At 37.5% G+C, this 15886-nt stretch overlaps 1 protein-coding gene across 1 annotated transcript in view; it reads left to right on the top strand.

Moving 5' to 3' along the window:
- Positions 1–15886, top strand: part of ARHGAP10 (Rho GTPase activating protein 10) — a 149135-nt gene that overhangs the window by 101159 nt on the left and 32090 nt on the right. Inside the window, exon 19 of the mRNA XM_062573879.1 lies at positions 7127–7277. Coding sequence (XP_062429863.1) covers positions 7127–7277 — 151 coding nt within the window. The remainder of the gene's footprint in view (positions 1–7126; positions 7278–15886) is intronic.

Here is a 15886-nt window from a genome sequence, read left to right as displayed (position 1 = left end):
GGTGGTAACCTTGTGGGGGAGGTAAGTTACCTCAGAATTCTAATGAAGTTGATGATAATTTTTATTGAAGACTTTGGAAAGCTTTTTTGAAAATGGTTTGCATGGTTTGTAGAAATAACCAGCTTTATCATCTTACATGCACTGAACACAGTTTCTGTTTAGATGTCAATAATTTCTAGTGCATGTATTTCATATCTTCTGAATTGTGTGTGTGAGAGAACTGGAACAAGAAAAGGATCATGTTGACCAAAATCAGAAATTAAATGGGTTGATCTATCACTGTCCATCATAAATTAAAATGAAAAAGGTCAAAGCCAACAATTCATGAAGAATATTACTTCACATATTAGAGATTTCAATATTGTTTGGTTTTAAAACTTTCATGAAATGGTTATAATCAATACAAAAATCAATTTTGAAATAAGAGTTTTGGCCTCTCTTTCTAGGAGTTAATCTTTGTAGTTTCTATTACAATTAAACTTTTATTTTTTCAGTTGCTCCTGTTAGGTTCTGCAGTCTTTCCAATTCAAAAAATCTAGAACTATACATCATATTGAATATGTTTCTTACTGTTAAAAATACAGACTATAATTAGAATATTAATGGCTGAACTGCTGCTTTTATGGCAATATATTTTAAGATTTATAGAATTCAACAACCTTATTTTCACTTGCACTTCCTGAAAGGCTTATATCTACAGTAAAATTATAACTTGCCATAAATAGTATTGTTACTTCATGTTTGCAGACAATGGCACAAGGGATGGCACAGCCACTGTCTTCATTACCCTAAGAGATAAAATGTTTATGAATTCTAACAGGGTAAGGACAAATTGTGAACCACTAAAACAGTTGGCTGCTTCTTCTGAGCAGTTTTGTCTCTAATATATATTTTTTGTTTTTGTGCAGGTTGCTGGATCTAAGCTGAATTGAATTTCCATTGCACTGAAAAAAAAAAAAAAAAAAAAGTCAAGAAAAGACCGTAGTGGTGATAAGTTTCTCTTACGCTGTCCTATTAGCTACTAGACCTCCAGATCTTAAATTACCACATATTATAGCCAATTATCATGGAAATGGAAGGAGTACAATAGCTATAAGATGTATGAGGGCAGGGCAGTGTATGTTGTCAAGGTGGACAGTGTTTTATATAGTTCAATAAACATCGGTTGAAGTGTTTCTCTCTCTCTCTGTGTGTGTGTGTGTGTGTGTGTGTGTGTGTGTGTTTGTCTTATTTACCAACTGCAATTCAAGTATATATTGAAGGAAAATTACCCAGATAAAAACCCGTACTAATATTCTTCCTGTCTTGAGAAATACTGTCCTCTAGAATACTACCGTAGTAGAGGTGGTTATACTAGTAGCAGAGTTTCATAGGATTCAAAATGACCTTGGAGTTTCAGCATCCTTTTGCAGTAGATAACTGCTGGAATGCTAATTCTTTTCCATATATATTACGGGATAATAGATGCATGTTCTGAGTAGCTGGTGTTATGAGGGTGAAATGGGGGTTTTGTTTTGCAGCAAAGTCACGGAACAGATTTTAAATGCTTATTTTTTAATATAAATTTATTCTCATTAGCTCTATTACCAAGTCTTCAGTTTTTTCTCTCCTGTTTCTCCTCCCACTCTGTCCTTGATGTTTGCCTCCCACTGATTTTTAGAGAAAATTTTAATTACCCCAATGATACAAAGCAGACAGAGATGACCTGATGTCTGGGTCTTTTCCTAAAATGATTCCTGGCAAACATACTGAAATTCATTAATTAGTACAGCTTGAGACCGGAAAGGACAGAGCAGTATTCCCATGTAGCGGCAGAATCTACAATTTCTGTACAGCTATACATCTAGTCATGAATCTGTGGAATAGACCTAGTTAAATCAGGGTATTCCTGGCTATGGGTTTTTTGAATTTCTAAAACCAACTCTACAACAGGTCAGGATCTAGAGACCAGCACTGTTGTTGCAAATTAAAGGGAATCTGGCAAAATTCCTTGGACTATTGCCATATGGATCTGCTAGTAGAATACAATATGATAATAGGTTGAATTTGGCTTCATTACTCTCCAGAAATTCTTCCACAGATTTTATGGGACCTTGGTGTAGAAATTGTAATGCTGTAAACAGGGATGATCTTGGTCCACTCCTATAGGCAAAACTGTTACTAGCCATACATATGCAAACTGATGAGCAGTTTGTTTAGCTCTGTAAAGTATCCATTTTATACTGTTGCATATGGAGAAATAGGTTAAACGTACCAGTGTTCTAAACAGCTCAACCAGGAGTCTCATCTTTTTTTGCTGTAGCTTTTACACTGCAGACTTGAAGACTGATCCACTGCTTAATTCACTGTGCATCTTTAAATTCTACTTTCATGTAAGAGCAAACCTAAACAACCATTTAAAGTACAAACTAACTGATATAGGAGTGACTGATGGTAGAATTTGTTGCTTGATTAAATTTTGTGAGTGTTACATATGTCAGTTTTCTCCGGTATGTAAGTTGTTTCTTTTAGCTTCAGAGTTTTCCCCTGGCTAGATCAATAGCAGGATACTAATGCTTCTGAGAACTAAATTGTAGAGAACCGATATTCTATAAATGCAGTGCAGTTTGGCCAAAGTCTCTAAAACTATCTAGCACTGGATGCGATTGCCATGTCCTTAACCTTTGAAGTTGGTTTGGTACATTTCTATTCTTTCTTGAATGAGGTAATTCAATGACCAGACTTCATTCTTGTATTTATGTAGGCATTAGTCTAAGCTGCTGTAACTTCTTCTGTCCAAATGAATGTTGGTGATAGGTCTGGATTTTTACTTTATTTTTACTGAGGGGATAGAATAGTGTTCTCCTATGGATGGGATTCCATCCTACTGGATACAAGAGGTGGCCTTGCTCTGCCACATATTAGCCACAGTTTAGAAAGCAAGGAGATGCTCTGGAACTTTGTCAGGTATGCTCCCATTCTGCTGTGCAAGTAAACCAAAGCACTGAAGTGTTGGTACCTTTTTGGGTGCCCTCCGACTGTATTGCTTGTGTATTATTTTGAATCCCTGTGCATATGCAGTATATTTTGGGTTACTGATCTTGCACAGCAGGAATCTTTTATTAGCTGTGAAACATTTATACTTAAATGCTATTTAAATAATTAATAAGGCTAGGAGTAAATCTGAATTAAAAAAAATCTGCTCCCCACAACTGGAATAAAGTATGCTTCCATCCTCCCAGTCGCAGGGAGATGTTACAATGCTTCTGTCAGTGCAAGAGCCAAATGTCCATTAAGGCATAATGAAAAGTACTTGTCAATTTAGGTGAAGGTAAAGTCAAAGAAAACAAGAAAGTGAAACTGAGCACTGTATGTGCACTTCTCAGGGCAGAGGTCGACCTTCTGCTTGCTTTTGTGATTCTTGCAAAACAGTGGTATGAACTGTAGCTTTGGCCTGCGAAGGAAAGATTGTTGCTGCTGACAAGGCAGGTCTGGTTATGTATGAGCTTTGTTGGTTTTCGTTTTCCTACTAAAAAGACAGAAAAGACTAAAGTAGGGGTCACAAATATGAGCAATTTGAAAGAGGAAGAACAACCCCAAATACATTTCCTCATGTAGCACATGAGGGCAGGTTGCCGTTTCTTTTATATCAGAAACAACCAGATCTGGTAATGTTCCTGTTTTTTCCTTGTCTCAGAGAGTCCTGCAGGACAACTCATGCTCCTCAGTGATTTCAGGGCTGAGTCTGACAGTTAGGCTCAATTTGCTCTGCATGAGTAAATTACAAATAGCCAAGAGACTGCATTCTCTAGTGCACTTTTAAATACCTCTTTCACAAACCTCTTTCTTCTCAGTGGTGACAGATACAGATTGTTAGCACAAGAAAGGACAGTGTAAGAGTTTATAACATTGCATTGGAGAACTGTGAGATTAAGAAAGTGGGAGTTTATTTGTACCCTTGCCCTTGCCCTACCCTGATTTCACTGAGTGTAGAGAACTGGTGGTCTCATGGTATCCAGGAGCTCTTAGGAGGCAATTTCATCTCCTTAGAAAACAATGCACCACTTACCTTATTCCAGAAATCAAACTTCGTTACCAAACTTTTATGCCAAATATTGGAGAGTGCAGTGAGGTAAAAAAAAATATGATGGTTCTGATGCCCACCTGTCTGTCTGCAGAAGGTAACTTTTGATGAGAATCAGCTCAGCATCACTAAGTAGTGCTGGGTTGCACAGAACAGAGCTACTGAGAAGCACTGAGCACTGATGCACAATTCTGCCAAAAGCTGGCCTAAAAAATTAAAAATAATGGTGATATGATTTAATGCCTTCTCACATCACCCAGCCCTTGGGTGGCTATGACCAATTCAGGAAAGAGTTATGAATGGTAAGCCTTTCTCAGCTAGAAGAGAAATGACAATCTTTTGAGAATTTGCTAACAGTGAAAGAGAAGACTTAATGCCACCAAATCTTGTTCTGTGAGGGGAGGGATAACTGCTTTATAGATTATGGTAGTGGGGGACTCCTGGCTGCCTGGCACTAATATCACTGTGCAGTTAGCATGTGCATGGACTTCTGCAGTTTGAGGCGTGCTTTCAGTGCTTTATGATTATTTCTCCTGTTTGTGTGTTGCTTTTTCTTTTTTTTTTTTTTCATAAAGCAAAATAAAATCCACCAATTATTTTTCCCACCACATAGCTAGTTACAGTCAGAAATCTGCTTGGATTCATTAACTGCCTCCAGTTCATTATCCCTTTCCCTCTCTGGCACTGGATATCATTGAGTAAGAATCATCTTTATAGTTTTCTGGATTGCATTTTGCTTTGTGACTCTTAGTCTCTCATGTAAGAAGTTTTACAAGATTATATTGAAAAACTCCTAAAAGATCAGGAAAAAACACTGAAGAATGCAAGCACTGCAAGCTGTGCAAGTCACCTGCATGCAAGAAAGCTCATCTCTTACACAGTACTCCTGAGGAATACTTGTTCTTCTCATCCATCATTGATTTCAGTGGAGATGCATGGATCAGGCTGTACAAATAAACACAGCTGTGGAATGTGACATAGTAAACAATATGCTGAAACCTATTGGCAGAGGACTACTTACCAGAGAGCCAAAATGCAACACTTAGTCTATGGAAAAGATGGTGTTAAAAGTTTTTGGTACTTTTGAATATTTCAGAAGCAAATATTTAGCCTTAAAATTGCTCAGTCTAGCCTTGTGCTTACACATAAGGGGGCAGTGTGGTACTGTTAGCCAAGTGCCTTGTAGGTGCACATTAGACTTCCTTATTATATATTGCATCATGTGGTAAGAAATGACCTGAGAACCCTGAGCACAATTAGAGCTTTGTGACTGCCTGAGTGAAGCTGCGCCTGCACTCGCGAGGAGCAGGTTGCACTGTTTTCTTTTCCCCTTTGCGTAATTTGTTTGTTTACAGAGTGTTCCGTACATTATTTTGATTCTCTATTGTAATCGTTGCTTCTAGGCACATGAAGGGGTAGAAGCAGCTTTCTTAAAACTGATACGGGGAAGTTCAAACTATGTCATTTTGTCTCCCACATCCCCAGGGCAATATTCATCCACTGGGAGGGAAGGCAGTATTTCCACTGGAGCTTTCCTTTGCATACAATATGTAGGCTTCCTGACTACTGCTGCTGCCCAGTTTTGGCAGTATGATCATTATTCCCTGGTTTTAATAGAGAATGATGTCTCTGGTTATTTTTTTTACCATCACAGTCTTCTACCTTCAGTGAGAGAGTGATCATTAAAGTAATCACTTAATGACTAGAGAAAAGCCAGTATATGTGTAAGTCCTTGGGTCATTTAATTTCTACACATACAATATTCCAGATGACTAGTTAGGATGTGATGGCATATAGTTTCTTATAATGACGTGTTGAGTAGCTTATCACAAGGTGATTTTGGCAGTTTCCTTGTGCGTTGTGTAGCTCGGACTAACTTTTAGCTTCATGCTGCACTGGAGACGTGCTATAATAATCCAAAAATGTGTTATCTGTGGTGTCTCTTTATTTATACCTTCTACATAAACTTCTACTTCATAATAAGCTTCTGCTTTGAAGATTCATTATGAGTCTTCTCTTTGTAGTGTTTCCCATATAGATACATGGCTTTGGAAAATTGCAGGGTACAGGAACACTGCATACTGTTTCATTGTATTTTGGTATATTACTATGTTGTGTTGCTGTAAGGTGCCCTACTGACACAGGGCTTCCTTTTTGTACAGCTGCTGTTTGCGTTTTTCTGGTTTGTCTTCGGTGAAATAAGTAGTTAAGCCAGTTTGTTCATGTGAATCTGCCATGATCAGTTGTAAAATACTATCAGTTTGCCAATACACAATTTCACAGTAATCTTCTACAAGTAAATCAGCATCACTAGATTGTACCTTGTATGTGGCAGTTAAAGTAAAAATGCCATCAACTTGAACAAATCCACATTGCTGGTTTATTCAGGGAGAAATGACATGGTACTTTATATGGAGTGGTGATATGCTAATGATCATGACTGAAAAGATAAAATGACAGAAAATGCAATCCTTTCTATATGTGTCTTCATGAATATTATCATTTAATAAAAGTATAATTCAAATGTACGCTAACTGAAAAAGTTCTCACATAATATGTTACAAGTATCTCTCACTAAAAATGCCTTCCCTTAGAATTTCCTCCTCGCTCTCTTCAAGAGCATACAATATTTTTAACTAACTGAAATTATAATGAGAGCATAATTTTGAAAGTTAAAATAGATATTTTGTCAAAATTACAGGTCCTAACTAAAGCTATAAAACATTTTGGTTACTGGTTCGTAAAGTTAGTGTCTTTCCCTCCCACTCCATCCTAGCTGGCAAGTGTGGTTGCACATATTTTGTCTGTGGATTAACTGATTTGCAGCTTGGTTAATGTGTAGACAGTGCTCTTGCTTATTTTAATTTTCTGTTTATTTATTTATTTTAAAAGCACTCATTAAAGACCCACGGCACACTCCCAAACTTGAAGGAATGGATTTTTGGCTCCTGCTTGCTTTGAATGAAATCCAAAGCAAATGTTGTTTGATAATGGTTTACAGTTGCATTACACAGGTTGCTCCTTGTGATAAATAATTGAAGCCCTTTGTGTTCTTGATTGCAGATTTTCAGAACCCTGCCTGATGCCACTTTCCCTGAGCCAATCTCTATGTCACTGTCTCCTCCAAATGCCCCACCAAGGCAATCAAGAAGACAAGGACAGCGTAATAAGAGGCCTCTGGCTGTGTACAATCTTTGTCTTGAGCTGGATGATGGTAAGATGTTAGTTATACTTTCAGTCTTTGCAGCACATTATTGTTACTGTGTCGTGTGTGTCACATACGCATACTGATACTGTGTATCCTATCTTCTGTAGGTGTTTTCGCTTCACTTTCCATTGGTGTATGTGTGTGCATGCACATGCATGCTTGTTTAATTGGCTTGGAACATGTAAAGAAGCAAGGAGGGTATAGAGAGCATAGTTTTCTGACATATGTTTAAAAGTAGGACAAACTGTCTTAAATACGCTTTTCCCCTCTAAAAAAAGAAGCAGCTCCCATTTCTTTAGGGAAATCTCTTTGACCTCTGCTGAAGATTACACAGCTATAAGATAAATGGAGAGAGAACTAAAATTAAAGCGAATCTTTTATGAGAAGAGCTAACGCACTCTACTGTTAAATTCATCTGGATTAAAGGCTCAGGTCATCACTGCACTAGAGAATACTACTACTTCACTTGTATTTTTAATACTTCGGTGTTGCTAGCAGTAAATATTCATAGACTTGCCTGATTGTTGAGAAGTTAAAAAAAAATATATATATTTTTGCATGGAGTCTGCCGTAGCAATGTACAGTGAAGCACAGGGCATATAACATAGGGTGCAGGGCCAGAAAATAAATCTTTTTTTTTTTTTTTTTTTTTTAATCTCATTGCTTTGGGGCATGTACGGTACTGAGAGAGCAAGTCAGGGCTCATTTTATGTTAGCAATTTTCTCCACCCTATTCCCTTTCTCTCTCCTGATGTTGTTAGTCAATTATACTTTCACTTGAAGAAGCATAGGATCAAAGCACAAAGTACAGTTATCAACAAATGAAAATAAACAGGAAGATTTTGAACTCATGCATTAGTATGAGATTCACTGTTGAACTGTCATTGAATCAGTGGTCAACAGTGGTTAATTTGATAAGGAAAGAACACCAAGAACAGTTCTAAATGCATGTTACAGAAATAAACTTAGTACAGCTTATTTTTTAAAACCAGTTTTGAGACAGAGTCTGCAAGAAATTCTGCATATCTGCTATCAAGTTTAATTCACTAGAGACACGTAATCATGGTTCCTTTTTTTTTTTCCCTGCATCAAATATGAAACTAAATGTATTGACTAGAAAGAGTTTAAGGTGCATCTACTTAAAAAGCTTAACACTGTGTTAATTTAAATAATATGCTACCAAAAGCTAAGAAAGCTCTTAAACTGCATCTGCAATAATAAAGTAATTTTTTTTTCTTGTTTCTTTTTAACGGTTAAGACATTCAGAGTTGAGTAAATCTAGTTTTGAGTATGAATCCCAGTAGGTGACAGCAAGTGCTGCAACTTTTCTCCAATTCCATGCCTCAAAGTAATCACCAAGGAACTGACTTCAACCCTAACCCAGTAGCTGGAAAATACTTGAGAGATGTTTGTTTGGTGTAATATCCAAAAGACTGATGTTACTGTTAAAAACTACTTTATAAATGTTCCATTTCTGCTAATACAGTTCGTATTTTTGTTTAGTTCAAGCATTCTGAACCAAGAGAAGGATGAGGATTGTTACAGATTTGTTTCCAATTGTTATATATCATACAGAAATTTGGTACTAATCTGGGAGTTTAGTGTGGTGAATTGCGGAGTAATCTAATATGTCATTATAGATGGTAGAGCTGTGATGAAGGCTGAATTGCTGCAGCTCTGAAGTCATGGTGCTGTGATGTATGGCACTGAGTTTCTGTGGGAGCTGAGAATAACCTTCCCTTGTGACTTCTGAAAAATGGCCTCTATAGCGTCTCCCGCTGCTGCTGAAGTATCACATAGTGGCTCTCAAGATCTTGTTGCTAGAAACTGGCTTTTGATAGGTGATTAGTCTGGACTATATGCTAATGCCTATTTTGTTTGCCCTTTGCTCATATAGTCGTATGAGGAGTGGGAGTCAGGAGCTGGTACCATGGTTGTTTGGCTGATGTGCAATCTACATCGTCGTACAGCACATTGAGTCCAACTGCATCATGGCAGGCCCTGAGGAACTGCTCCAGTGGACTGATTACATAATCCACTGCTGGTCTCATTAATTGTGTAGTCCCTGGCTGGAGCTCAGTGCCTCCAAATACACGCTGTGGCCTTCAGTTACTTTCTTTTGTGGGGCGGGGGAATAAAAGTGAGCCTGGGCTTTGTTCCATATTTACCTAGTTTCTTGGCCAACAAATGCATGTTTTATAACTGCTCTTTGGAAGATTTTATCCTGTGTGTTTTTAACAGGAAATTAAACATTAAACTCCTTCCCTCCCCCCTCTTTATTCACAATAGCATGAGTTAAGCACCAGGCATAAGTCAGTGTTTGTATTTCCTGGATATGGCCAAATTATCATAATTTTATTTTAAACCAAGTAGCTGATACATATTTATCCATAAACATATTTGTAGACAGTGTACTTTAAAGCTATTGTAATTATATATAGATATTTTCTATGCCTTGAAACTAGAAGTGTTTTGAAGACAAAACCTCTTCACGCTGGAAAACTTCTTGAGAGTGTTTCATTTAGGATTGTTATGCAAACCAGGAAATTGTTAGAAAAGCGGAAACAAGTCTTTAACTATCAGCTGCTCCAGGGAGTTAACAGGCTTCAGAACCTACTTCTAGAATTGAAAGTGCAGGGTTGAGGCCAGTTTTTCTTTTCAAAAGCACATTTTCAGTCAGAAAGCTTCTTGACTGCAGACAAAATGTATGCAGCTACCACCCAGAAAGGACTGTAACCGAAGTAAATATTCGTAGATATAATAGCTTGAAGAACACACACTGTGTTTGATTAAAATCTTTATTTCTTCTTCTAGAATTTATCTGAGTTATGATAGTGCATAAATTTTCCTTGTATATGACAATTAGTTGATGTTGAACCTATTTCCAAACAATTCAGGTATTGTCTTTGCTAGAGTAACTATCTTCATTTCCTGAAAAACAAGGTGAAGACACAGATGATACTTTCTTTTTCCTCCATAGTAAGCTAGTTATTAAATTTTTGTTCTGAAGTTTTTCAACATTTCAGTGTCTTGATTAGAACTACACTTAATGCAGAACTGTGAGCTACTTTCATACATGGCTTCTTCCCAAAGTTTTTGCTTCAGCAAAATACAGATTTGCTAAGGCATACGGATTTACTGTAGGATCAATTCCAGAGTTTTCTTGCGTTCTCAAATGAAGACTTGATTTTGGTTTTGTTGTTTTTTTTTTTTTTTATAGCATTTTTCTTCTACTATTTGAATGAACTTTAGAATGAATTAAATGCAGAAACTCTTGTGACTTACACAGCTATATCCAAATCTCAGCTATATTCAAGTAAGTTTGCATACTCTGTCTCATGAGAGAGAAAGACTGTTGGCTAGAACAAGGAGATGTTTATCTCTTTCTTCTAAAACTGTCATTGGATCTTTATTTTCCATTTGGACAGTCAGTATATATCAAAAGAGAGCTCTGTTTATATTTCTTCTAGAGGGCAACTCAGAGGTATATATGCTCCCTTCTGGTTTTATTTCAAATTTGTATATCATTTTCTCATCTTGTAGTAAAATAAACTGTCTTTTGTTTTAGTTAATCTCTTTCTGTGTCTGAGACTTAGAGATTATTAAACTATTTTGCAAGCCCGCTAGAACAGCATAGCAGGAAAATCCTCTGTAAGGAAGGCAATATAATGCAGTAATGCAGTCTATCTAAGATGAGCAGATGGTAGGCATGAGGACTGCATGAATCACAACTAGAGTCCAGAAATGGGTCTTGCATGGCAAGTCATTGAACAGCAGTACAGTGTGTTTTCTAAACAAACCAAAATATACGTGTCTTAAGCCACAATACTTTGCTGATTCCTCATTCTCTTTGAGCACCCTTTAGAAGTAAAAATTTGTCATTGGCACATACACTTGTATTGTGGAGGGGTAACTTGTTTTGTTTTTAAGATGTTTTGTTTTTAAGATATTCTTCACCCCACTGAAGAACTTGGGAGGTATATGGGCTGTTTGTGATAGCTTTCTATTGTTGCGCTGAATTGTAAAGCTGAAATTTATAATGTTTTAGAAAACAGAATCTCATGTAGATTTCTATACAAAATAAAAACTAGAATTGCTGCTCAACTCTTTAAAACTTCGTGCTAACATTAACCAATCTTCTAAGCCAGAATCGTATTACCCTCTTACATATCTATGGAAGCTTAAGTATGAATGATATATTAGTGTTAAATAAGAGGATCTCCTTTTAATTTTTGTGGGGACTGGGATGATACAGTGTCTTAAACTTGTGGATTTGCTATAGTGTGGCATTCATGTTTTTAAAATCATCTCAGGGAAATAAAATGTGGTACATGTAATATAGCTCCCATGCTTTATTTCCTCCCCCTCCTTCTCCCATCCCTTCCTGCCTCAAACAAGTAAGCAAAAATCATAAATGTAATTTGGAATTACCAAACATAAAACCTGAATGTTAGAGGAAATCTTGGATTTATAATAATGAGACTGATTTTCAGGGCTGGAGGAGCCCAGAGTGCAAGGTTGCAGGTGTGAAACCTGGCCTTGAACTCCTTCTATTTCTGAATCTGCTGTTTGGAAGTGTTTCTGTAACCTGACACATACTGGGGGGAATGGAAAATCAGCTACGTAGGCAAATCAAAAAGCCATAAGGGCTTGCAATGGTTGCTTACAAGGCTATTGTGAACAGCTGAGGAGGACACAGTTATGCTGTTACCAAATAGGTACACCGATATTAGGTGAGTGGAGAAGATCAGAAGGATTGCTGTTTGCCGTGTAGAGTTTAAGATGGTTCATATTGCATCTTGCTGCAAGAATGGCTCCTGCAATTTTGCAGGCTGCGTCACAGCTTTTTCTACCTCATGACTCTGAATAGGATGATTGCTACACTGTAAAATTCTTTTTGAGCTGCTGTTCAAGGTAAAAGTGAAGGTGAAACTTTATCTTAGGTAATAGAGGGTGTATATAAGATCCTGGTTTCCTGTCTAGATAAACAACTTCACGCTGGAAAGCTTTAGGTTCAACAGAAGATGCCTGTTTCCCTGGAGGTATGGGCATTATTTTGGCCTATGCTTTGTAAATGCAATATGCATTATCTGTCCGTTGTTATATTCTGTATAATCTACTTGCTACAGTCTGCCTGCTTCATGGTTATCTAAGAGCAAATTTAGCTGTCATAATGTAGTAAATATCTCTTAACTTCTACGTCTTTTCAAAGATGTGTGTCATATCTTTGCACTAGTCTTAGAAATTGCCTTAGCCAGTACCATAGCAAATGCTGCTCTGCTTTTGGTACATGGAAAATAGAGCTTGTAGAAATGTGAAAACTAAACACATCCTCATGTACTCCCACACGTATGTGTACACACATGTGCATGTAGTAGGAATCAAAGAGTAGAGAAGGGGAATATGGATAAACCAGAACTAAAATCTGAATTTAAAGAAAGAATGGAGAGCTTAGGAGAAAGAGTCAGTCTTCCTTTGAGACCAGACATTATTAAAAATCTCTGATCTCCTGTAATATTTGCTCATCTCTTTAATTCTCCACCTTCTGCACACAGACATGCAAGGGCACATAATGCTGTAAGAAGGCCAGTTTGGCATACTAAAAGCTATTAATCCCAAGCATGGAAGTCACTGACGTATCCATGCTACATGCCAGCTGTGCCCTGTCCAACCTCTGTTGGTTGAAAATAAATGCTCTCACATAGGACAGAAGAGCATAAGAATAAAGATTTGAAGTAGTTCAACTCTTTCCAGTTTAATCCAGTTTGCTGTGGTTGAGAATCTGTGTTTCACTGAACAAGATGTTTCCTCACATGCAGTTACTTTCACAAGTGACAAAGATGAGAAAGAAGTCTTGTAGAGGAAGGGGTGAACTTTCCAAAAAAAATGTATGTGAGAGAGAATATTACTTCTCTTCCTGTTTTACTCCCACTGTGCATCCTTCCCATTCAGTCAGAATAAAATGTGTTGTTATTCTTCCTTTAGCTTCTTCATCAGATCTTTGTCCTATTTGCTCTTCTCTTTCCAGTTATCTTCTGTTTTCCTCTTTTGAAAGCTGCACTTACACATGATGGTGAGAAGTGAACTGGATCATCATTGTCATCTTATTCCTTGCCAGCTGTACCTGTAACTTGCCGAACCAACAGGGAGATTGAAGGAGTAGTTATGGGGCTAGCATGGAGAAGTGATAGTGGTGGGACCAGCATGATTAGAATTGCAGTCTAATCTAAGACTACTTGACTAGAGCCAAGCAAATTAGTCTCAGAGACCAAGTTAATGGGAATCTCCAAGGAAAGGTGATGCCTGGCAAGTTTGGTTACCCCACTGAGCAAGTGAGTTTCTGTTATTCTGTAATACGGGTGCAAATTCACTGATGATGAGATGAATGCCTTAGCTTTCTCTCCTTCCGCTGCTATTAGCACTGCTTGGTGCAGCCTTTGTGCTGCACAACCTACTTGACCCATCTACATACACACTTCTTTCCACAGTGTGGCTGGGTTCAACCCTGGACATGCTCCAGATGTACAAGAAAATTGCATTTGCAGTTATCTAATCCAGAAGTGTCAAAGGCATGGACAGTGGTGGAATAATCCAGACACGAAAGAAAATATTGACCTAACCACACTGAAGTAGCAAAAACTGTTCTCCAAACTATTGCCTTTTAAATTCATCATCTGTGAGGTTAGGAGGTTCTTCAACAAATGTGTTGCCTATACGTTCAGTTAAAACAGCTGATCACACATCCTTGATGGCTACTTAGCTTGTTTTCAGTCTTTTTTCAAATGTTACATATGCATCCTGTTTCATCCCTCCTTCAGTCACTGCTGTCACAGAAGGAAAGAGACTTTTGTGTTCTCTGAGGTGAACCAAATGAAGAAGGCACAACCAAGTGTCATCAGCATGCTGAAAATGGAGGAGTATTCATATGAGAGACCGGACATATGAATGTCAGAGTCTCAGTACACACTGTGAGAGCAGTTAGTTCTGGGGCAGTTGGTCTTTGTGACAATCTAAATACCACCACAAATTGTGGAACTAGTGGTAAAGAAACTTCTCATTTTAAAAGATCATGGAAAGTAATTGCAAGTGAAGTAAGCTGAAAAGCAAAAAGAATAGAAGTAGAATAGAGTAGAAGAGCTTTTGAACACATTACTTTTGCAGACTGGAAGGACGCTAACGGGGACTTCTCCTAGCTGATGAGTGGCTGAATTGCAGACACAACAGAGCAGAGAAAGAAGAGGAAAAATGGAAAAATACTTTCATGGACTTTGAATTTTTGATACCATTGAAGAAGCACTGTTGAATTAGGGAAGTTTTTGTGCTGGTCACAGTATGAAGCTGCCTTTTCTGGATTACTTTGATTTTTCATAGTTCTCAATGTCCTTCACTAGAGTAGGGCAATTCGCTTGGTAGGTTTTGCTATGGAACTGGACCATAGCTAAAGGTTACCTGGACTTACAGAAACTCGAGACATCTGATGCTGCCATATAACTATGGGACAATCCATCTATCCTGAAGTAGTTGCAGTTCGTTACAGCAGTTTTCAGCTGTGAAATTAATGTGTGGCATTTGGCCAGCCTGGTAAGGCTGGAGGTCTTATGTGGCTTCCTGCCAAGTAGGCTCTGATAAAAACTGAATAGTCTCTGAGTTTAGATACTGCTCTTGTTATAACAGTATACACAAATGAAAAGAGAAACTCCTCTGCATGCTCATATCTGATTTCTGTTGTGTTTCAGAATTTAATTATGTGGTATAAACTAACACTCCCCAACATTATATCTGTGACTTTGTCTTGAGCTGTTTTTCCACAGCTTGAGGAAGAAATTGCAATTCTTTAAGCATTTTAGTTTTAGCTTGTTCAGTGAAAGGCTTACCTGCATCTTTGGAGTTTTGTTAAAGGAAAGGAGTAATCTGAACAAAGTTACTCCTGAATTTTGAGAAAGAACCTGAAATGGAACAGGTATTCCTTAGATAATTGCTTGCTATTGCAGAGTCAGTGTATGTCTAGAAATACATGTTTTTAGAATTGAATTTTGCATTTTAAAAATGAGCAAGAACATATCTTAGAGGAGGAGGGTAGAGTAATGGCCCCAAAATCTCACTTGCCCCTGAGTAACTTTGATACATACATTTCTCTCTCTTTCCCAGCCCCAACTCAAACACCCACCTTTCTGGCTGCAATTCTTGCGTTGCATCAGCTAGTCTTGAGGCAAATTCTGTCTGCTGCAGCTTCCTTCTTTTTCTAACATTTCTGAATCATTATGTAGTTGGGAAAAACAATCTTTCTACAAGTAAGCTAACCTGTGCATAACATACACGTGCTTATACATGCACATAATTGAAAAATATATCAGAATTTTTATCTAGAATGAAAAAATATAGTCAACTATAATAGTTATGTTAATTATTTTGTCTGAGAGCAAAAGGAAGTAGCTGGCATGGAGATCTAATTCTTACTGCATGTGTTTTGAAAGATAGCATTATACTGATGGATATGTGGGTTGTCTGCTGTCCATTTTCTGAATGAAAATTATATTGGTTTTAGGGTATGTGAGTCTGTATTGATGTCTAAATTTATGTAAGAGCTAATAGCATTTTTGTATCTCAACTGCATA

Source organism: Rhea pennata, chromosome 4 (genome assembly GCF_028389875.1).
Source record: "Rhea pennata isolate bPtePen1 chromosome 4, bPtePen1.pri, whole genome shotgun sequence".
Lineage (NCBI taxonomy): Eukaryota > Metazoa > Chordata > Aves > Rheiformes > Rheidae > Rhea > Rhea pennata.
The sequence above is the reverse complement of the archived record's forward strand: the minus strand, read 5'-3'. Positions and strand labels throughout refer to the sequence as shown.